This window comes from Papilio machaon, chromosome 19 (assembly GCF_912999745.1).
Source record: "Papilio machaon chromosome 19, ilPapMach1.1, whole genome shotgun sequence".
Classification (NCBI taxonomy): Eukaryota; Metazoa; Arthropoda; class Insecta; order Lepidoptera; family Papilionidae; genus Papilio; species Papilio machaon.
In genome coordinates, this window is record NC_060004.1 from 2,103,672 (window position 1) to 2,127,922 (window position 24,251).

General features: G+C 30.9%; 3 protein-coding genes across 4 annotated transcripts; 2 read left to right on the forward strand and 1 right to left on the reverse strand.

Moving 5' to 3' along the window:
- Positions 1 to 3,210: 3,210 nt before the first annotated feature.
- Positions 3,211 to 11,115, reverse strand: LOC106708253. 2 transcript variants are annotated; one of them, XM_045682381.1, is made up of 9 exons: positions 10,633 to 11,115; positions 7,164 to 7,296; positions 6,659 to 6,749; positions 5,350 to 6,064; positions 5,134 to 5,238; positions 4,649 to 4,714; positions 4,195 to 4,284; positions 3,536 to 3,615; positions 3,211 to 3,299 (listed from the first exon to the last, which is right to left on the reverse strand). In XM_045682381.1, exons 1-9 carry the CDS (start codon positions 10,841 to 10,843, stop codon positions 3,276 to 3,278), a joined length of 1,515 nt encoding a protein of 504 aa, XP_045538337.1. In that variant the 5' UTR covers positions 10,844 to 11,115; the 3' UTR covers positions 3,211 to 3,275. The 2 variants fall into 2 exon arrangements, with proteins under 2 accessions (XP_045538337.1, XP_045538338.1); XM_045682382.1 differs by having other exon boundaries at positions 10,645 to 11,113.
- Positions 11,116 to 11,329: 214 nt separating this feature from the next.
- On the forward strand, positions 11,330 to 14,410 carry LOC106708358. The gene is made up of 4 exons (XM_014499850.2): positions 11,330 to 11,690; positions 12,329 to 12,453; positions 12,668 to 12,761; positions 12,912 to 14,410. Exons 1-4 carry the CDS (start codon positions 11,480 to 11,482, stop codon positions 13,700 to 13,702), a joined length of 1,221 nt encoding a protein of 406 aa, XP_014355336.2. The 5' UTR covers positions 11,330 to 11,479; the 3' UTR covers positions 13,703 to 14,410.
- Positions 14,411 to 15,848: 1,438 nt separating this feature from the next.
- LOC106708290 lies at positions 15,849 to 23,912 on the forward strand. Its single transcript, XM_014499769.2, has 6 exons — positions 15,849 to 17,281; positions 17,857 to 17,965; positions 20,867 to 21,042; positions 21,630 to 21,739; positions 22,087 to 22,242; positions 22,938 to 23,912. Exons 1-6 carry the CDS (start codon positions 16,095 to 16,097, stop codon positions 23,741 to 23,743), a joined length of 2,544 nt encoding a protein of 847 aa, XP_014355255.2. The 5' UTR covers positions 15,849 to 16,094; the 3' UTR covers positions 23,744 to 23,912.
- Positions 23,913 to 24,251: the final 339 nt, after the last annotated feature.

Here is a 24,251-nt window from a genome sequence, read left to right on the forward strand (position 1 = left end):
ACTATGAATTTCAACTATCTATATATCTATATATCTATATGTTATCCCTGATTTATTCAAAGATAATAAGAGAGATATTAATATTTTTATATTATAAGACGGCAAACGAGCAAGCGTCCATCTGAATCCACCGTAACAGCGAACCCCATTGACATCCGCAATTACAAGTGCATTGCCTACCTTTATTGTACGGAAGAGGGGACACACAGAAAGAGAATATTTCCCCTGCCTATACATTCCCTCTCCCGTCAAGTCCACTTCTTCCCATCCTTTTCTTATAACAAAAAAAGAGGACTAAAATTAAGCCTCCAACACGCATAATCTTGGCAAGGCTTGACGCCTGCCTTGTGTGGTCGTGGTATTTCACTGAGCGAGGCCAATTTGTGCAACTGATGTTGTTGTTGCTGGCGTCTACCGCTGTTAAAATATAGTTGTATATAAATAAAATATCATAAGAGAGTTGTTATAAAGGTATTTTGATAGTGGAAACCCACCATTAGATTGATTTCAATGTGTGCATTAGTATTATCATTATTAATAATTCCTTATTCAATGATCTTTACAATAACTCACAGCTTTGGTCTGTTTAGAGCGTACAAATTATAAAATATAAACATTTTTATTTCTCTCGCGTTTTAAAATATCTCTATGTTTTTTTTTTCACACTTTAATTACAATTTCACATATAGAGAAAAAAAAGGAAACCGTACAATCAAATAATCAATAAACAATTTTTAAAAGACTCGAATATAAATTGTGATAAAAATAGGATAAAATACGCTCTTGCTTTATTCAAAGTCCATCCCAGAATCATATTAATCTTATAATCTATGGTAAATAAAGTTTGTAAACTAGTAAAAAAAAATCTTTAAAAAAACCTCTAGCGTTCCATCTACAATATGTGCGTACTACGACTTTTAAAACATTGTACTCAAATATCATACACATCTTTAAAAAAAAAAACTAACTAACTAGACAAAATGCAAGAGAATTCGGAAGAAAATACATAACGAGCACCAAAAAAACTTAAGATAAACATTCAAAGTCTTTTTATTTTTCTTAAGAACGTCCTTATTTTAAACTACCAGAATACATTAAGACTTTGACACAGATTTTAGAATTAAAAAAAAAAACGAAACGTCAAAACTTTGGCAAGACCAACTTTTCAAGTTAACCGAGAAAAAAAAAACAAATTGTGAAGAAACTGTTTTAAACGTCCCTTAATTGCTAATATTTACTCGTCAATATTACATTTGCCACGTAAATTCGATAAAATATCACTTCCTCAATTGTTTCGTAACAGTTTCATAGCAACACCGACATTACTTTACTTTCCCGCCATTTTTCTCTAATTTGACATCTGTCAAATGTCTATGGTAAAAAGCAAGGATTAAATATCAATAATGTGCACGATTTTCTACTAGACGAAGTATTAAAAACCATGATTTAAACAAGCATTTTCAATCTTGACCTCACATTCAACACATAACTTACGTACAGAAAAGACGTTCGTTAAAAATAATGCAAATTAAAAACTTGCTCTATAACTGGTCATTACACCGTTTAACATAAATATAACCTGCCTAAAATCGACTCAAGGAGTCATCCAGCCAGCCTTAGATGTTTTAGTAAAAATATAAAAAAAAAACTAAACAATATAAAATTGATTTTACGAAAACAACGTGCAATAAAAGCTAATAGGTAAATTCAAATGTTCATTTTGAACACGCCGTACAATATTGGACGAGTAGATTTTCGCATGACAAGAACAAAAAAAAAGATAATATAATTTAGACATAGAAATAAGTTTCATTTTTATTTCTACGCCAAATTAGAAATAAAATCTGTAAATATAAAAAGTAAAATACAAATATATAAAAATTATAAAATGGTAACTATGTTTTAAATATACATATAATAAAAAGTAAACAAACGAATAACTCTTTATAACAGTTTTCTCAAAAATGTGCAAAAACATAAAAAAAGGAAAATTTGAAACAAGCGAAATAAAAATTTCATTTTTAAAAAATATCTGAAAAGTTACAAAACTAATGGCAACAACATACATTATATACGTTTTATAGTCTGTGCATCTTTTGATATATTCTAAAAAATATTGTACAGTTGGGGAATTTCGCAGTGTTCCAACAAGACAAACTCCGTCTCTTCTTACAAACAAGGTAGCAGTAAGTTGCGCAAACGATGGCATAATAGTAAAAAGCCTATTGTTTATTGTTCCATTACTTCGATGCGTATGAAACGTTTAAACGACCGTCGGTTTTAAGGTCAGAATCAAAAAAAAAAATTAGGGTATATACATTAATTTGGCACTATTTCAGAGGCAAAGAAAAACTTCCTATTGTATCTCAATTTTTAGAATTTCTAAAATTAACAGAATTTTAATTGACAATTGCAAAGACAAATTTTCAATAATCCATAGTCTAAAGCTACTTTAATTCTATTTCTTTAAGTTATATAAGTAACTGATTAATAAATAAAATAAACCATATTAATACAACAAAAAAATTTAAATAACATGAATGAAAATAATTTTTGAATACAAAATGTTGCACAGACTATAAAATAAATAATTTTTATGACACATTTGCTCGTGTTAAAATAAAATGTATACAAGTAATCATACATTACAGTCTACTATAAGTCACACTGCCTTTATATTCATGATAACAGAGTACCCAATACAATGTTACCACTTCATTAAGCATATTTTTAACTAGGACATAAAGGGAAAAAAGGTTCTTCAATACCTATTTAATAGCCTGTCTTAAAGAGTCGAGAAAGCATTAAATTTCAAAAGTACGTCTCAATTATGGGTAAAAAAAATATATTTACGTTGTTCAGTCATAATTAGACCAGTTAAAATTTATGTGAAGGGATTAATTCTTGACAAATATTTAATAAATATAATAAAAGACAGAAGGTAAATTGTAATGTATGACTTTCCTTAACCATCATTCATGACATCATGATGACATTTAAAATTATGACACATCATTAAACTTAGCAAAAATTGGTATCTTTCACATAATTTGTACAATTTCATAATACATATTTTTCATCAAAATAAAATGTAAATTAACAAAACCACTATCGAAAAGAGCATTCTCATTTTTAATATAAAAAGAATATCAAACACATTTAGAAATATTTAGTCAGAATAAAAAAACTAATTTCGAGAGATTATCGTCGTATAGAAAATATTTTTTTTTTTTATAATTACAGTATTAATTTTGCAACTTTGGAATGTCTCTAACTCACTGAAGAATCCTCGTTAAGTCCTGGAATAAATAAACATACAAATTACACTCAATAATATTAATGTGGATTTCTACTACATTGACATTGACACATATTGACATTTCATTCTGATTGAAAGAACAGACATCAATATTTGTACAAGTTAAATGATGAATATGATTCCTAAATTATTTTAAGGAGAAAGATTAATATTAATAATAAATAAATAATTATAATAAATGTCATAACAGTCAAATAAATAAAATTATTACAATACCTCATATCTATGGAGCACTTGAGGATTTGTGTATGGCGAAGTTTCGCTATAGAAGAACGGTCTCTTCATTGTGTTTTGCCCTGGAATATAAGTTAAAATATTCAAATGACACTTTGGTTTCGTTTTTTTTTTTATATTAAAGGTGGAAAATAGCCAAGTGACCGCAGCCTACTTTTAGCCAACCTTTAGTTGACGAAGAGGACCACCCACAGAAAGATTATATTTCCCATTCCTAATTGTCTACTCATAATTCTAATCAACTTTCTCTTCCCATCATTTCCTTATAAGAAATGGGTAGGAAGGGAATGTGGACTAAAATTAGTTTTAAGTTTGTATTTTTAACATTTAACTTAAAGTTCATATTTCTAAACTTCAGTAAAACTATGAAGTACTATTTAATACAGTATTTTTAATGCAGTATATTTATCTGTATGAATAAATTTGATCAAAAATTCCACAAATTGACAGAATATTTAATTTTAGTCATCATTCATATAACGATAAAACTACCATTTCTAATAATGTAAAGAACTACTTTTATTTTTTTACAAGTTACATATCTACTAAAAACTGTCTTAATATTACTAGTAAAAATAGTGTCAGTAAAATATGCTTACAAAATATTTTTAATATTTTTTTTTTTAATAAAATATACTTACATAACTGTGTGTGAGCTGCTAACGCGTTCTGTTTAGCTATTAAAAGCTCAGGGCCCGGTCTTGATATCTGCTCATAGTAAGCTGACACACCTACACAATAACATATTAATTTTAATATAGCTATCGCCTGCGACTCCGTCTGCACGGAATTAAAAAAAACTTAATTAGTAGCCTATGTGTTCTTCCAGACTATGTTCTACATCTGTGCCAATTTCATCAATGAGCCGAGTTGAGCCGTTCCTGAGATACATTCAAACAAACATCCATCCGTCCATCTAAACATTCGCATTTATAATATTACATAGTCTATGTTACTCAGTGATAATGTATCATTCTAAGAGGCAAAGAATTTTTAATATTGTTTTAGAACAATATTAAAAATTCTTATAAAAACTACTGGTAGTTTTTTAGTTTATTTGTTACATACTTATTTACTTTAGTATATTTCCCTCACCTGTAGCATTATTTGCATTAGCTTGGTAAAATGGACTGCTTTGTGACTGCATCACATTTTCACATCCTGAAAAGGCAAAGGTCACAATGAGGTAAATTCATACAATTTAAACTCCAATGGTAGAGAGAAACAATGTCACAATGTTGCCATCTCTCTGACTCTCTTTTTAAAAAAATAGAGAGAACAATGTTTTTATACATTACTAGCTGTCTACTACAAAAAAAAACTTAATAGCGGTATGAATTTTTTCTTGCCTTTTAAACCTTCCCTAGACCTCCACGAACATTTCAAGACTAAGATAAGATAAATCCGTTCAGCCGTTCTCGAGTTTTAATGAGACTAACGAACAGCAATTCATTTTTATATATATAGATCAATAACCACTTCGTTCGTGTTGGATTAGTAGGGATTCATAGTTAGTATGTTCATAGAAATTAAATTGAATTTCTAAAAAAGGCATATATAAAAACATTTTACAATCTCACCATTATTTCCCTCTGGTTGTTCCTGTTTCACTTGATGTTGTAATTGTTCCAACAGTCTTTGCTGTTCCATTTGCCTTTGACTTTCATTATACAGGGTGTTTTGATCTGTGAAAATAACAAAAAGAGATTTTAATAAAAGGATCTATTTAATTTACGGAGATCTGCAAACCCTTTGTGCATTTGTCTTTTACTTAAAAAACAATAAAAAAAAATTACCTATCTGGTCCTTTGTACGCTCATATAAGTACTTGTCATCATCAGTACCAAAGTCTATTTCTTGCTTTATATGATTTTCGTTAAAGAAGTTCTGATTCTCTGTAATTCTATGCGGCTCCTGTAGCAGCTGTAGATTGTGCTGCTGATTTCTTAGCACCTCCGCACTGTCCGGATATCCGTTAGTATACGCTATATAATTATCGTTGCGGTTCGGATAATCTTGTTTCTCCTCATAAGTGTACATTTCTGGTATCTTTTCGTATCCGTTTTCAATCACTTGCTTTTGGTACATCGTATCCACTGGATTATTTTCGTACCCGTTTAATGATTTACGTTCTAATGCGTACTTTTCTGCTTCCTTGTTGTACTCTTCGTTTGTCTGTGGTATGTAGTCATCATTTGTTTTTGTGTAATCTTCTGCTAAGTCAAACTTTTTGATGTCCGCTTCGTAGTTATCACTCTCCCTTTGGTAAGTCAACTGGGTTGAATATGTGTCAATTTGGTCCGACTCGAATGACTTTTCTGAGGACTCGCTGTAGCTATTGTTGGGCTGCGTGTCGTCTTCTTCCGACAGAATGGGGTCTGTCTGCATGTAAGCGTCTTGCTTCTTCGGTCTGATAGTTAGTCCGATTTTTTGTGTTGAATTTTCGCTGGGTTGCTGCACCGGTGAAATGTGATTGGCAATAGCGTTCAGAGCTTGGAAACGATACGCGAGCTGTAATTCAATTAATAAAAATAAAGTTTTTTAATTTATAGAACGACGGAAATACGGTTTTAGAACGTGCACTAGCATTGCTCGAGGTTCAAAGGAAGTTCTGTGTTCCCTAGTTTTCGTTAAGATTGTACTCTAAGGACAACGTATTCTGTTTGTTTAGTTGTCATTGCCCATGGTTATGTAGAAGTTTTTACTTCATTTTGTAGAGTATACTTCAATACTTTTTATTTACAAAATTAAAAATCTAAAGTGTTTAAGCGAGTTCTTGTATATTTTTGTAGAGTCTTGTATACATATTTTGATTTATGTAAATTGATGTTGAGTATTATCCTATATATAAATACAGTATTGTTATGTTGTTTTTATGTATTTTAATTTTATTTAACCTTATGAACAGTTATTTGGAAATGCCTAATTAAGGATATATTGGTAAATTAACCACATCATCAGGAAAGTTAAAATGCTAAGTTTTAAATGCTTGTAAATTTAAATTTCCATAAACAATTCCTATTTTTTATTTTGCTTGTAGCCTTGTCATAATAAAGCTATTACCACAAAAATAAATAAATACGTGAAATAAAAATATATACTCACATTATCAGAACTTTCATTCATTAGATTTGTATCCGGAGTACTGGTTGACATTGTGGACTGACTATTTAAGCACCATTTTTCTGATTTAACACTAAAAATATAAAACAATTCAATATTTTAATCAATTACTAATAAAATGTATCTCAGTAATAAAACTTTACGCACACATTAACACTGAGACTTTTTTAAATATTTTCTTTCAATTGGGTATCAATTGCAAAAAAAGAAATTCATGTTAGTTACACTATTTATAAGTCAAAAACGGCTGAACTGAAAAAAAAAAATAATTCGGCCGAAAATAGGTAGGTAGGTAGTTAGAACCAGAAGACGGACATCGGATACGTTTTATCCTGTTTCTATGTGACGTGACATATAAATTTTTTATAACTCCGCGCTGACGGTTTCGCGGGAAAAAGCTAATCAATAAAAATAATATAATTCTTTAATTATTAATTATTATGGTCGAATTTCGAACAATGGTTGTCAACTAGTAAATCTTAATTACCTGATGGTATCTTTCCTACTCTCCTTGTATTTAACTGTGCGACTCTTGCGAATGACCATTACTGAGCCGTCCGGGTTCAACTTGGGAAGATTCTGGGATGGCATGGCATCTTTGCTTAATGTCTTCCACTGTCCTAGAATTATACAACAAATTAAAGTTAATAAAATGTCGTTATATATTCCTTTTATCAAAAGATTTTAGCATTCGAAAAAATAGAAGACTCCTAAAAACATATTTAAATTAAATATAGGAGATCTGTTATGAAGATCGTTTTTCCACTTATTCCTAAACATTCATTCTACCGTAAATCTTGTATACGTTTTGCAATTTATGTTTTTTCTTTTTAACAAAAACAATGGTAGTGACCAACAACAACAACACCTGTTGCACAAATAGGCTGGCTCACCCGGTGGAATACCACAACCACACAGATAATATTTTCTTTTTTATTATGTTTATTATTTACCCATACAGATACAGTGTAGTATTCTGTAACTGAGATAATTTGGACTCTAGTTATTAATATCTGTATATGACTTCATTTGTGTTATGAATGATATAAAATGCACCAGGAAGTTTTTGATAAGGCTTACAATAAATTACATATTTTTGCCTGGTATTAATAAAATACTCGTAATCATTTGCAGATTTACAAGAGAAATGGCCAATTTTTATGGACAAAGGCATATTTGTTACATAAGCTATATTATACAACAGACAAATTATTTAATATATTTTGTTTAATATATATAAGGATCTGACAAGAATTATTTCATTCAAATCAATTCCTAAAAACCATAATATTATAAAAAAAAGTTTATAGCATTCCGAAAAATGCAGAGATGAAATTTTAAATAATCATTAATCCTTAATCTATATATCTATATATATAAAAGAAAGTCGTGTTAGTTACACTATTTATAACTCAAGAACGGCTGAATCGATTTGACTGAAAATTGGTGGGCCGGTAGCTTAGAACCAGGAAACGGACATAGGATAATTTTTACCCCGTTTTCTATTTTTTATTACGCGCGGACGGAGTCGCGGGTAAAAGTTAGTAGAATATAAATAAAAAAATTAAACCTGCTTCAATAGATCAGTGCTTTGCAAAATTTATGATATGAATTAGTCATCATAATATAATCTCTAGATATCTCTGACATCTTTTTTGTTAGGCAAAGATGCTAGTAATGATGATTTATAAATTTACTGCATTCCTAAAAAAGTTTCATTAAATTATAGAGTAGCATAAACAAATATGCATTATAAAGTACAACAAGGAGAAGTATATTATTTTCAATGTCTCTTTCTCATAAAACATTTTTCTACTCCATTCATTTGTATGAAGTCTAACGCAAGTGTTGTGTTAGGCTTCGGCAAGACAATTCAACAAGTTAACCATTGATTCCTACTAACAAAATTAAAAATAAAAAAACAACTGGTATCTAAGATTTTTACTATACCACACCAGATATAGACATCTACTCTTTTACTTTTATTAAGGTAGGAAGTAAGTCCAAGTTATATTTTTCCCTACAAATATGAGTCAAGTATGATGCCAAAGATGCAAATTACAGTGGCGATTATGTTCGAGCATGAATCACTTAAAAAGTTTTCCTTATGCACTTACAGATTGTTAGAATCAAAAATGCTAAATTAAATAAAATCAGGCTACACAATGCTGCTACCGAAATATTATCTATTATTTTCATAGTTATGGAACATATTTTCTATTTGTTGCAGTTTTCTATTCAAAGCATTTTAAAGTAGTGAAAGCACTCGCTAAACAACTCTCCAACAATTGCACCTATCGGTGTAATGATTAGCGATATTATCATGGTATTACTTTTGTAGTATACGGTATTTTCAAAGTATTATAAAGGATAAACTGTGGTGATTTTCTGCATAAGACTCCGCAGTTGGTAACAAGGGTAAACTAAGTGCAGTAACTGTCACCGTTTGACAACCCTAAGTATAATAATATGCATATTGTCACGTTTCACGCGGAAACTCGCTTAAAAAATAAGTGGAAAACCGGAATTTATCATCGCGGATAAATATAAATTCATGACTAAGTTACATCTAACCAGGGTTATTTGGATGCATAATAAGAAAAAATAAATTTCAGCTCAAATAATATAAAGATTACTTAACAATAGGTGTATGAATACGTCTTACTTAGCTCATTGCCATTTTATTTTTAATTTTACCCACAAACAGTAGCCTAATCAAATCCCAATCATATATCTTTATTCAAATAAAAGGTCATGCTAAGAGATAGTCTATTGATCACTTGAAGTTTAATAGAGCCCTTTCTGAAATAAATACTGCTGAGTATATTTGGGAAACGATAGTCTGACACCTCACACGTCAAAATGTCATAAAGTTGATACAAAAACATGATTAATGGATGAACCTTAATTGAATAGGGCCTAAGAAATATGATGCGATAGGCATAAAATATATATAATAAAATTAATCCGTAAATTATTTATTTATTTACATATCATATTTAGAATTGTTATTCATTCATTCAAAATGTATAGCATTGCTTTGCATGTTTTTTTTTTATTCTTAACATAATACTTACACAAATTTTGCAAATAAATTATAAAAGTTGCCTAACTTATAAAAAAGCCATAAGACTGATATCTTTGGTTAACTAGTAAAGACTTAAGAGATAAAAATCTACATGAGAAATAGAAATGCCTGCTGATAGCTTTCTTTAACATAAGAGCCTTCGGACTTGAAGAAAATAGCAGTGTTAGGTAAGTGGTAAAAATCAACGATGGGCATGCACAGACATTTCATCACTCTAAAATATAACTCCAGCATCTCAAACAGTGTGTAAAACATTTCATAGCACAAGAATAGGAACATAGTTGCATACTGTACACAGTTAAATGTATATTTATTTAAGTATATTGAACCAAATATTCTCAGAAAGCAAATTGAAAAAAATGAATATAGAGGTAAATAATTATGCCATTACAGATTTGGTTAGATAAATAAGCAAAATCACACCAGATGCTTTATAATATTAGTTTATGTAAACATGTAATGTAAAATCCATATAAGACTACATACACACTACATTTTTTGTTAGCAGTAGTTTATAAAAAATTCAATCTCATATCAAAACATTTTGTTTTAAGAGAAGAGATCAGAGAAGTTCTATGTTATAACTATTTAAACTCCAACAAGAAATAATGCAAACACAATGTTTGTAAACAATTGTAACACCAAGCATGTCACATCTAATAAGATTCTAATAAGAAAGTATCATTATAACATTGTTGAATACAAGAAAAAAAACTTAATTTAATGGATAGCAACTTGATACCAATCATATCCGGGGTGTGATCCGGACTGTGCGTGTGTGCCAAACAAAATATGCGATCTCTGGAGATGACTCATTTAAAATCCTTTGAAACAGTGCAGTATACTAAACATGGAAAAACCCAAATACCTTTATTCTTACCCATTGTAGTGACGTTGTAGTCGGCCTGAGTAAAGTGGAGACTGCACACTTTGGAGTATTTTGTAAAGGGTTTGCCGCGTTTAAGAATAATGTTCCACTTCTCAGCCATGGTTACGTCGCGCGGAAATCGATGGAATTTAACATTTTTGGTCTTGCCGGCAAGTGATGTACACTGTGGTACTGTACAATAGTAACCCATTGCAAATTCACTGCAACCTTTGTTGTTATAAGTCAAAGTTTTTGTAGGGATGATGATTCCCGCTTGTGTACAAACTACATAACATTAATAAGATATTAAATTATATTCATTTAGAGAGTAGTTAAAGATGGTTATTTGTTGAGATCGTTATCACTTTTATTAAAATCGGAATCATCACACTGCAGCCTTGAAATATTTGACATGTATTCACCTTTTTTCCCTTCCCCACTTTTTCGGAAAATGGCTACTTTTGGTCATAGACTACAGACAAATAAATAGATTATAGCAATATTTTAGTTACGATTCACGACTCTTTTTTAAAATGTCCACCAGCATATGTATCCTTAATGAGAATATCTTTCTGGACACGTTTACAATTCTTTAGATCCACTATTATTATTCAAGTATGGTTTGTGGCATTATTTATATTTATCTATTTGTGTTTATTGATAGCGGTTTGACATTTTGACAGCTGGCAAAATTAATTTTGATATCTGTCTTTCGGGCATCTGTTGGAAGTTGGGCCTTTAGCGGTAGTTTGTTATTGCCCTGAATTTTTATTTGTTTATTTTAATAAATTAAATTGATTATCAGTAAATAATGATTAAAAAGTAACTAATGTTCTAAAATTTCAAAATGCCGTATTACTGTACTGTTCCTCGTTGCACATCCATGGCTGGAAAAGTGAAAGATGTATCTTTTCATCAATTTCCAAAGGACAAAGAACTTGCAAAACTTTGGAATGAAATCTTAAAAAGAGGAAAGCCTTATACAAAATATTCTAAAGTATGTAGTCTGCATTTCAAACCACAGGATTACACAGTAACGGGTCTGGGCAAATACAAAGGTAAAAATAAAAACGCTTAATTAACACGTTTGAATTTTATGAAATTGGGTTTTGATGATACTCTAAAAACAATATTACTTTAAAATCATAACCTCAAATTAAAACAAAAACAACATACCACCAACATCATGATATGACAACACATAGACTGAGAAATGTCTCAGTCTATGTGTTGTATATATGTGTGTATTGAAAAAGATTTTCAATACACACATATATACAACACATATATACATATTTTTCAGTCAAATCTAAGGCAATTGTATGTCTACGTAAGCACAGAATATTCACAGAAGATAAAAATCAGCTTTAATCACTACCTTCCAATAAAAGTCCCCATTAAAATTGGTCCAGCTATTTGGGAGATTACACAGTCAGACAAAAATAAAAAATAGTATTTAGTTATAAGCTTATAACCAATGCAAATACACTATGTTTATGAAATGTGATTTTTTGTAGTAAAACATACAGACATTCCAATTTTATTAATTATAGAGATTTAACCCAAAATTAATTGACGGGGTAGACTGACCGTAGTCACCAGTGGATGAACCCAGACTGATAAGGATGATTATGATAGTGAACTCCAGATTATACAACTTATTAAGTATTATTAACTAATTTGCCTTATATTATAGGTCAATGGAGAACTTTACGGAAAGATGCAGTTCCATCACAGAATTTGCCATCTGATTCAACTGCACAAAGCATTAGGACTAGAAATAGGGGATTAAATCTTCCTACTGGTATTATGGATTCTCAGGTAAATAAATACTTATTCTCAAATATGCAATGTTATATTCAATTTTCCTTATCTATAATTCCAATATTTGCGATTTTCTATTAAAGAATTTAGGCATAATAATATTAGTTTGAGTCTAAAAATTTTGCACTCATCAATGAAATTGACCTATGCCATGTACATGTGCTGTATTAGCATAGAATTATTTTTTTAATGAGTAACCATATTTTTTTAGTTGCAGAAAGTAGCGCAGGCCATTTATATGCAGACAATGCTGGCTGTAAATAATACTACAGTTGGAGATATGAGTATGGCTTCAATGTCTAACGGTTAGTATTAGAATTTTCCAAGTAAATAAACTCGAGAGAATGTTTTTAAAGCTTTTATTTTGTACCAAAATTGTTTCAAATTCAAAACATAGAGTTTCTGAATAATTTTGGTTTTATGTGTTTATAACAAAAATTAATAAATATTTTCAGAACAAGGGTCATCACCCAATAGAGAGAGTTCATCATCCATGTCAAGTAATAGTTCGGGTCAATTTAATGAAACTATGTCACAAATTGAACATTTATTGTATAAAAATAAAATAAATAGTGAACTCCCAGAAGATTTGGTGAACAAAAACTATAATAACGAGGGTTCAAACACATCATATGGCTCTATTAAATCGGAAATACAAGATTTTGGTTCAAAACAAACATATAAATGTATAGAGTGTTCAAAATGTTTTAAAGACCCTGATGTGTTCTTTTTACATAAACGCACTCATGTACCAAAGAATCCAAGTGGCATGGATGTCATAAGAAAAACATTAACAGAAAATGTAAATAGTGAAAAAGAAAGTTATAATAATAATACTAGTAAAAATTTAGCTGGCGAGAATTCAACTGAAGAAACACTAAGAGCAAACCCTATATTAGCAAACTTATTGAAATCAACAATGCCCCAAACATTACAAAGAGATGAAATGCAACAAGAATTCGATAGTAAAAGTGTTACCAGTATAGAAAAGCAGATGATGGCAGCTATGACATTAAATATGAAGAACTATTTTAGGAATTTATCATCAATGATGACACAAGTAGCAATATTATCAAATGAGAATATCAATGAAGAAATTGACAATTTAGTATATGGGTTGGGGAATGATGATTCTAGAGAAAGTTCTATGACTAATTTAAATGATTTAATGAAAGAGGAAACAATTGAACAACAGGGTATGCAGCTGGATGAAGAGAATGATAGTCTGAATAGTGAATTTGACTGATTAAGGCTTTAGTGGTATAATGGACTGAAATATAATAGTACGATTTTGTGATCATAATAAAATGTAAGTCATCACAAATTAACAATCCCATTGAGATAGCTTTCATCATCCTATGGATACTATAAAAAAACTGTTTATTTAAAAATAAAAATATGAAAATGCTTAAAAAAGATGAAGTGTGTTATAATAAATATTAATAACTTGAAAGTAATCGCTTGACAAACATTACGTCCTAGTCGGCTCATATACGTACCCCACCGAAGGGTCCAAAACCTAAGTTAGGGTTGATGATGACCCAGTCTCCCATGCTGAATCTGGTGTGGGTTGGTTGACCACATCTTACATACAAAAACATGTTTACGTTACAAAACGTTAAGTATTTCTATGAAATTGTGATTATCAGCTAAAATAAAACCGTGAATATTTTTTTATCTGTTGGAATTGGCCATTTATAAGAGGTAAAAATGTTATTTCTATTGTTATGAATTATGTTGGTGTTGTGCTCATTAAGGGGTCGGATATCTGAAGTCAATTACCCGCCTTTACTTTCTGACTGATTTTTAGATAAGTTTAAATTTATTCTTTAAGTTTTTTGATTATGTAGAAAATAATTCACGAAATTGAGGAGTAGCTAGTAAAAAACTCTGTTGATGAAACATTTTTTAGCTTAGAATTGTTTCTCCTCGAATGCATCGTTTATTAAAAAAAAATGAATCAACTTGTAATTATTAATATTTTAAAGCTGTCAACACTGAAAGTCTTTTTGTAAAAACTATATTTTTTTGTGTATAGAAAAACCCTCCTTTTATATAGACCTTTTATTTTCATGATTTAAATGGTTTGCATAAATATTAGTAGACTGGCGAAAAAATTTACTAATATATGTAAAATGTCCACAGAGTGCAAAACCTTTTCTTTTATTCATGGTGACCAAGTGCCTTAGATTATTATACTATTTCGTAAAAAGGAGGCTATTTAGCCTAATCCTAATTATGAATAAATAAGGTGTGATATTTTTTCATGGTATGTGTTCTTACATGAGTTTTTAACTGAAGTAAAATCATTTAATTATGTAAAAATGATGGCTATTTATCCATTAAGTCCATTTCTAATTAAGTAAATCTGAAGTAAGATGTTAAATAAATATATAGCTAAATATAGCTTAGTCTAATGCAACATTTATTATTTTAGGTTATAAGTATAGAAATAATTTAAAGACAAAATTTTATGTCTTATATAAAAAATTTAACATTGTTTTAAATTATTTTGTAACACTGAAGAATGCTTGAATCCAAGACCTAATAAGTTTGCGAATTGAGTGCCGGCGCCACCGTCGTTAGTCTAACCAGCTGATTGTCAAGAAATGTACCAGTAACTTAATTTTTTTATGGATTCAAAATTCAACTACCTTACAGAGAATTTGTACTGTAAGTGTGTGTTGAAAGACTGCCGTTGCCTAAGACTGTAAGTTAATTATAATAATTAAGTCAATATTTATGTTTAAATATATCCCAATAATTATAAAAACATAAACTTTGACTAAAAATGTGTAGTTGAGATAATGTAATAAGTTTTTAGTAAAATATTCGGTTTGATTGAAAAACATACATACTAATAATACACACTGGTATTGTTATCCCATCTTTGAAAATAGCTGAGAGGCTGAGATGTCCACAGAAATGTCACCATCACTTCTTCACAACATCACTGCCTTTTATATAAGTTACCTAAATTCTTAAATAAACATTTATAAATAGTAAGCCGTTTTAAATTTTTTTTCTGTATAACTTTTAAAAAATAATATCCAAAAATGTTTGATCTCCTGTGAATAAATATTTTGTATCAAAATATTGTTTTAATTTAGCAACCCTAAAAGCAGCAGAGATACTATTTCACTACTGTCGGATTTTTATAGATAGGACATGTCACGTGCACACTCCATTATGTTGTAAAAAAAATGAACAGTTTTATATTCGCATGCTTCTGTGCTCGTTTTGTGTAAGCGTTTAAATTAAATCACGCGTTTAAATTTCATTTATTTATTAAGACAAACCAACTTTTCCTAGTCCGTTTCTCTATACTCAAAGTAAATTATCATTGGTTTGGTACTGATGCCGTCTGTCAATTGTCTGTGGTTTTAGTTTTCAATCTGGTATCGGTTTGGTGGTGCGGGACTTCACCCCGAAAATATTATTAAAAGCGAAATATTATACTAAAGTTTTTAACATTTTATAGTGGTTACCTAATTTTGGAGAAGTGTATAGTGTTAATGTTTATAGTGATAACTATTTAATATGTAGTCTATTTAGTATTGACTAATAATTTATAAACCTTTTGTTTCTGGGCTAAGGTTAAGTGTGTGATTTATTACCACATCTGTGTATTTCTAAACATGAATAGCGATAAAAGAGCTCCTATTATCTTGAAAAAGAACAATATATCCTTGTTTAAGAGAAATTGTTTAACTAGAGACTCGACGTTATTTCAATGTATGAATAAGGCTAATTCTGTTGTAGTGAAAGAAGATGTTATTTATACGTCAACGCCAGGAGATTTTTTAAAGGGGGAATACCCTGATTTGATCATCATAAATAGGTTAAATATATTTACAAACAGCAGTCGCACAACTGCGAAGTATAGATGTGGGGCATCTAGTATCATTGAACGAACATCCGACGAAGTGACAAAACTGATTGGCCAAAAGAATTACGACACTCTCTTTGCAGCGTTATGTTCAGTCATCAGCCAGGAGTATAGGATACAGGGAATTCTTGCTTTATTAACAGTTCAGAAAAGCAACAAAACTGTTTCTTGTCAAAGTGATATAACAAATTCTGATACGAGGGTAGAGCTAAGTAATATTTCATGCCAAACAGATGAAACTTGTTTTGATCTTATACAAAGACTGAAACAAAAGAGAAAAATAAGAAAACCACAGCAAACACCTTACGTTGTACAAGAACCAAACAAGGTAAAGAAACTTGTCATAATACCTAAGCACTTTAAGGACACCCGTAGGATAATTGACATAGAAGAGAAATTAAAGAAAGAAAACACTGATAATCCTGCAGAAGAAAGTTTAGATCAGGATAACGAGTATATAAATGAAAAAGAAACAGTTTGTGCTTTAAAATTTCCTCTAGAAAATAGTGCCTGTGTTGAAAAAGCTACAAATAATGTATTGAAGGACAGTGGTCAGGCGATTAAAACAGAAAGTGGCAATGAAACTAGTTTCCCAGAATTAAGGCAATTTGTTGATGAGGACAGTAATATATCAGATATAAGTTGTGGCAAGATATCTATTAACAGCTTGGGCATACCAAATCTAGTAGATAATCCAATTGATATATTAGTCAACATTGATAAACATACTCAGGAGTCTGTGAGCCAACAGGGAACTACGCTTACTATGCTTGATGGTACACAAGTAGGAATACACGGCACATTTGAAGATTATTTCCATATTGCAAAAGCGGAGACACTAAAGACTTTAAGTCCAAGTGAACGGTCTAAAGTGATGTGGTATCAAGCATATATTGATTGGAAATTATGTTTAGTGAAAGATGAAGATGGTAATTTGTAAGTAATATTTTTTACAAGCAATATTGCATTTCTATTTTATAAAAGTATGTCATGCAAACTTTACGGTGGCAATAATTGTCATCAACACTGCTATCTTACATCTTACTAATATTATAAATGTGAATGTTTGGATGGATGGAAGTTTGATAAGAGGTATTTGCAGAACTGATCGGCTCAATGGATTTTGAGATGGACGGATTTGCTCAATGGATCTTGATGAAGTTTGGCATAGACGATGTTGGCAACAGCTAGTCTATACATAAAATGTTCTTAGGGATTGTCACCTTTCTTTTATAACTTTTGTTTACTGTATATATATATTTGTAAATTAAATTAACAATATATATATTGTTAACACATTGTTGACCGGCAATTTTACTGAAAATGTATTCCGCGAAAGCGCATCACCAGTTTATTCATAGCCGGTCAGCAACGTTCGGTCATAAAAAGGCGAGGTAACTTATGACCGGTCAACAATGTGTTAATATAATTTACATTTAAATAAAATAAGATTTACTCCATTAACTAAAGATTGAAGAACAGACATAGTTTTAATATGTTCACTTTTCCAGGCCAATTCATATGGCGGTTTTAAGCAATGACATAGACCTGCTGCGGCGGCAGTGCGTTGTGTTGAAAAGTAGACAGGAATCAGTGGACTTACCTGCAAGCGGCAATGTTGTGAGTACATTTTTTTAACAAATAGGTAATAGGGTCAAGCACATTAGTAAACTTCTCGTTCACCCTGCACCGCGTTCATGATAGCAGCGTATGCTCGTTTTGTTCACATATTTATCAGGTGCCACATGTATGGGAAGTTGATTGTATTTAACTTCTATGTATTTATATCCATACTAATTGGTTATAGGCAGAGCTGGGCATTAACTCGTTAATCCGTTAATCGTTAATTAACGAAGTTAACAATTTGCTTAACGGATTAACTTTTAAGTTAACTTCAAAAAGTGTTAACGCTTTTATTAACTTCCGTTAAACTCAACTTCCGTTAAAAAAGGTCCGTTAATCGTTAAATTAGAAACTTGGAGACGTGCTGTCATTTTGTTTAAATTACGCGCCACGCCACGCTTGTAAGTTCAGCTATGTTGGGCGACTGTCGGCGACTCGAATGGTGAACGAACGAGTTGATAATTGACATATGTGAAGTTCGTGTGCAAGTGTATGCATCTGAGCGTCCGGGAAAGACGTGACTAACAGGACAAAATCAAAAGAAGGTTCGAAATAGTATATTTCATTACGAGTATATAAAAGCACGAGTATGCCCACATTCCGAACGCTCTTCGTCCCTGCAATACGCCACTTTTTGAGCAACTGTATTAAAACACTTTTTTACTCGTGCTTTTTCTTTAGCTTTTCTAAACTCGTACGTTCTCTTTCCTAACTGTCAAAATAATGTCTGTTAAAAAAGAAAAACCAACCACGAAGTTTTTACAAAAAAAAATTACTGAAGTTTTTATGATTCATGCAAATTTTTCTAAAAAGAAGCTCCTAATTTGTTACAATATCAGATTTAATGATTTGATTCAATGAATTGGGTTAGTTTTCATTTTATTTCATCTCATTAAATTTCATTTTCATTTCATATCAATAAAAATAATCTACTAAAGACTTGGTTGTTTGGGCATAGTTCCCTTTGCCTACCCAGAATGGGTGAAGAAAACAAAAAAAAATCTCTGTTTGTATTATTTTACGGTTGGCGCCATTTTCCAAACATTTTAGTTAGTTGGATTTATTGTGTTTTTATTATTATTCTATTAAATTGCTTCATTTTTTCGCAACTGTATCAAAAATAGTTGTTTAGTACACGTGCGAACCTGTCATTACAACTTGTTCCAACTGTCAACTGGTAGACATTTATTTTGTCGGAACTCTTTGCAATGACAGGCTTTCCGCACTCGTAATGAAATATGCTATAATGCATTCATACTTGTCTCTAATACTAATATGTTATAGAATGTATAGTCAAATTACTATTTTAAACAAGTGTCGCCACATAAGTGTTAAATTAGTATGTATAATTTTGGTATGGTTAACTGTTAACGATTAACTTTAACTTGCGTTAAATTTTCGAGAATTTAACGCTTTAACGATTAACGAAGTTAATTTTTTAATTAACGAATTAACGATTAACGAAGTTAACTTTTCGATTAACTGTGCCCACCTGTGGTTATAGGAAGAATGTAAAGAGTGATTATTCTTGCATTTTGTTCATTATGGGTATGAATTTGAAATAATATATTAACAGGCTTAGGAAGGAAGGGTCCTAAGCAAGTTCTTGATGAGTTTATTACATAAAAAATGTAAAAACCCGTTCAGTAGGTGTTTATGTTATCAATTAAAATATTTTCTCTTTGTAACACTAAGGTGGGTATAGACTAGAGCATTTATAGATATGTTCTAGTGTATCACCGTTTCACGAACCAGACGTGCTTTGCAACCTTGGTTATATCATTCGTAAGAACGTTACATTATATAGATATGCTTGAGGAAATGCTCTAGTGTTTATTCACCTTTTAGGCAATAGATTTAGAAAGCTTTAAATTACGTTTTAAGTATAATATATATCTAAGCAGTTATTTTATCTTTGTAATGTGATAGACGTTGATAAACATTTGTAAATGTTTTCTTGGAAATTTCCATTCATTTCCAAAGAAAAACCGTGACGCGGCTGACACGATATTGACTTGTAATTATTATTTAACATGCAATACTTTGCTTAACGTTAATTTTAATTAATTTAAAGATTACTCAGTTTATTTCTTATTAAATTAAATTTAAATATATTTAAATCATTTTTGAGTTCAGAATCTGACATTTAGATTATCTACATAATTCGTTATATTATATTGCCTAAACGAATCAGAGGGTAACTGTACCTATAGTCGTGTTACTCTGTAGTAATTAGATTTCCGTTATTAGACTTATAAATTGAAATGAGTGATAAAGAGCATGCTATATTTAGTATTCAATAAGTTTAGAGTGTTAAATTATTCAAACTTTCGTGAGACATTATCACTAACTTATATAGAAACGGCTAAAACACTCACGTATATATATCCAATTTCAACAGAGACAAGGGGTGGGCTCTGCCGCGTACATGGGAACCCGTCTTAATGAACGCGGCGCGACACAACATCAACAGTGCTGAAGACGATATTGTGGATATAATCAGTACATTTTGTGCCCCCGGAAACTCTAATAACAACACCAACACTGCTTTGGTATCAACCTCGTCAACGACGCCGGCGCACCCCGCGCCCCCCGCCCCCTCAAGACGCGCCCTAAGAGCGCAGGCGCGCAGTGAGCGACGGGCCGCGTCCGCGAAATAATACCAATCCCACTCACCCTGATGAAGAGCCCCCGTAGGGCTCGAAACTAGTCGGTGACGACACCGGATATATATACGTGAGTGTTTTAGCCGTTTCTATATAAGTTTAGAGTGAAGTAGAGGTATGCTAAGAAGAGATAATTAAGAAGAGACGACTGAAATCACGGTAGATATATCGATTAAGGCGAATACATCATGATGAATTTAGATGTTAGGTTAAATGTTAGGCCTATTTTCAGACGGCTCTCCAGATGTCTATATCCCAGGACTATGCATCATGCACCGCCGTACTTCTGCAGTATGGCGCTAACCCTCTGGTCACTGACGACGACCAGCGCACCGCTGTCCATCTCGCCGCAGAGATGAGCCCCGACCACTTGAAAGCGATCATAAACTGCTGTCGGAATAATGCGCGGTAATGACCTATAGAGTTTTATTTTGATTTGCAACAATTATCAGTTACGTAAAAATGATATAAATAGACCTAATTAGTCTCTGAATATTTTCGATATTAAGTTTTTCAAGTTACGATAAGGGTTTAATTTCTGCGAATCGTTTAACACATAGGTTACACCTTGAAATACCTTTACCGCCATTTGAAATTAATGTTTTTTTGTTTAGTAACACTGCTTATTTTTATCTATTAATCAATTCCATGTAGTACATAAAAGCTGGCCGTGTTATTGAGGTTTGTTTCTTTCCCGTTTTGAATGACTCATTATATTAAAAACTAGCTGTCGCCCGCGAATAAAAAAAACTTAACAAGTAGCCTATGTGTTCTTTTAGACTATGTTCTACATCTGTGCCAAATTTCATCAAGATCCATTGATCCGTTGCAGAGATACCTTCAAAAAAACATCCATCCATCTAAACTTTCGCATTTATAATATTAGTAAGATGAATGCATAATTAGTAATTAAAATGAACTGTTTATCACACATTGCGTGGAAAAAAACTACTTCACTAAAAGTAAATTCGTCTGGAATTAAAAATGTTTTTCAGATACATCCTTGAGGAAAATGATTGCTGGAAACCAGAGTTCGATACAATGACGCCCGAGGACCTCGCAAAATATCTCTTATCAAAAGTATACTTAATGTACGATAGTCAAGGTAACTACCTCGCATTTAAAGTCCTTCCAGAATCGTCTTATCGAACAAACAAACAGACAAAACTCATATTTTCTTTATTATACATAACGCAAATACATTATGTGTAGGAAATATGAATATATTTTATTCATATGTTACTTATGTTATATTATTTTTTTTATTTCATTTAAACGACCGTACAAGCTAACAATGGTAATTAACTATCTTAAATTATTATTAATTATATTATTATTATTAAATCTTCAAGGAATATATTTTTATATTTTTTTTTAATTCTAGGGCAAGAATAAACAATTTTTGAGATGGAAAAAATAAATTTCGCTAATGCATTGTTTTTTTTTTTTCAGGTTACACCCCCTTAATGCTTGCCAGTAAGCAAGGAAACTACGCCAACGTTGAATTGTTGCTGGAATCTGACACCAGTACTGTTAACTTGCCGATGCCCAATTGTGGCAACACCGCGCTCTATGAAGCCGCCGCGGCCGCTTGCATTGACGCTGAGAGTGAGTATTTCTTGAATAGTATTACAATTATTGTATAGTTTGAAAGTGAGACATTAAAGTGGAAACAATTGTCAAATTTGTTAAAGTGGCATTGTATTTGTGTAGAATTGGTACTATCAGGGAATATGAAAATATCAATTTAAAAGCGACAATCGTTTCAATATTTCGTAAGCATTGAGACGACGACCCACAAACAATTAACAATAGGATGCAGCTTTAAAATGTGTCTGTAAGAAAAGGTCGGTCATTATTATCTGAGTAACTGGTTTTTGAGACCAAAATTCCCGTTTTAAACATATTGTTATCTCTGTTTTGTCAAAGATAAAACAAGGATGACGATATGCTTTACACAGATATTGGTCTCAGAAACCGAGAGTAATTGGTTTTTACTATTATACCGACGTTTACTCAACTCGCTGCTACCTTATTGGTTATTTGTAAGAAGGAGCGAAATTAATCTTGTAGCAAGGAACAAGGAAATTCTTTACAAGTGTAATACTGCGAACGAGCCTGATTGTACTTAGTGATTTTTTTATACAGATGTATACTTAAATATGCAAGTTGTGTCATTATGTTCAACTGTACTTTAGCGTAAGAGTGAAATTTATGAAATGATTTCTTGTTGGTTTTTTATCCAGGTTATACTTTGGTGTCTCAAACCATACTTATGTTGATTTAATTATACTTTATTTCAGAAAGATCCAACAAATCCCAAATAGCTGAAAATTATCTGAAGACAATTGAAACTTTAATAAAACTAGGAGCTGATCCCAGTATAGAAAATTGTTCAGGTCACTCCGTTAATCATCTACTCAATGAAATAAGCAACCGAGAGTTGTCAATGTTAGTCGCAAACACAATTGTCTCATTGAAATATTCAGATTACGATAGCGATCTGAAGAAAGATTTCAAATCATTCATGTTGGTGAAAGAACAAGATGGGGATGTGACTGTTAAAGAATTAAATAAAGAAAAAATACAAATAACATCGAAAGATAACGTTAAAATTTCTCCCATAGCGAAACAAAAAGTTACACCTTCGCGTAAAATTATACCAGTAGATAAAAACGATTTTATTAATAAAACTTCATCTAAAATAAAAAAACATGTGATAATTCCATACGACAAAACTATTAAACGTAAAGTAGACCAAGAAGGAGGAAATGTTGGCGTTTCAACTGAAGTTAATAAAAATAAAAAGATTAAAAATATTATAATTGTACCCGCACAGAGTGGTAGTGGATATGTGAAAAATATAAAAAATATGACAGAAATAAATAAAATACAATCAAATCAAATTCATAAGAGGAAAATCTTAAAAGTATCAAGAATCGATTTAAACAATGCGATTAATTCATTAAACGTATCAAATGCAAATGTCATAGGAAATAATGTGATATCAATAAGCAATACGACAACGGCTAAAAAAACTCAAAGTACAAATGAACCAACTAATACTGCTTTGCCGATAAAAAAGCAAAAAAGAGATATACAAAATTAATAGACTGAGTTTCCATTGCTGAAAAACTTGTATAAAAGCATAAATATAACTCGACCAGGAATATAAAATCCTCACCCCTAAGTATTGAAGAAGGTCCCTATCACAGATTTTCCTTTATTCCGTTTTGAAGAGTAAAAAATATACATTTTTTATAATTTACATGACATTGCTCTGAAATTTTTTTACAAAAATCCTAACATGGAAAAATTTTTTTAGAACAGATTTTTTTATATATGCTATCTAAAAAAAATCTTGCGTTTTAAAAAAATGCATCCATTGTTTCTTCTTACATATTGTTAATAATGGACTTAGTTTTTTTTTTACTATGAAATTTGAACATCATTTTGAAATTACCTTGCCTGTAAATTACATCTACATAGAAAAGTAGGTTAAATACTTTTTGTTAAGTTAAAATTGACCCCATTTTTTGTGAAATTCGTAAATAACGCAGTATCGAAAATCGTTGATAAATATAACTAGAAAAAGTCTTTATAATGTAAAATTATAT

Coding starts and splice junctions, on each gene's coding strand:
- LOC106708253 (XM_045682381.1), bottom strand. CDS start 10,843: ATGGGTTACTATTGTACAGTACCACAGTGTACATCACTTGCCGGCAAG. Junction 6,065..6,658: donor TGAATGAAAGTTCTGATAAT/GTGAGTATATAT, acceptor ATTGAATTACAG/CTCGCGTATCGTTTCCAAGC. Junction 3,300..3,535: donor AAGTGCTCCATAGATATGAG/GTATTGTAATAA, acceptor TATTTATTCCAG/GACTTAACGAGGATTCTTCA.
- LOC106708290 (XM_014499769.2), top strand. CDS start 16,095: ATGAATAGCGATAAAAGAGCTCCTATTATCTTGAAAAAGAACAATATA. Junction 17,282..17,856: donor AAAGATGAAGATGGTAATTT/GTAAGTAATATT, acceptor TCACTTTTCCAG/GCCAATTCATATGGCGGTTT. Junction 21,740..22,086: donor CTTAATGTACGATAGTCAAG/GTAACTACCTCG, acceptor TTTTTTTTTCAG/GTTACACCCCCTTAATGCTT.
- LOC106708358 (XM_014499850.2), top strand. CDS start 11,480: ATGCCGTATTACTGTACTGTTCCTCGTTGCACATCCATGGCTGGAAAA. Junction 11,691..12,328: donor GGGTCTGGGCAAATACAAAG/GTAAAAATAAAA, acceptor CTTATATTATAG/GTCAATGGAGAACTTTACGG. Junction 12,762..12,911: donor TATGGCTTCAATGTCTAACG/GTTAGTATTAGA, acceptor AAATATTTTCAG/AACAAGGGTCATCACCCAAT.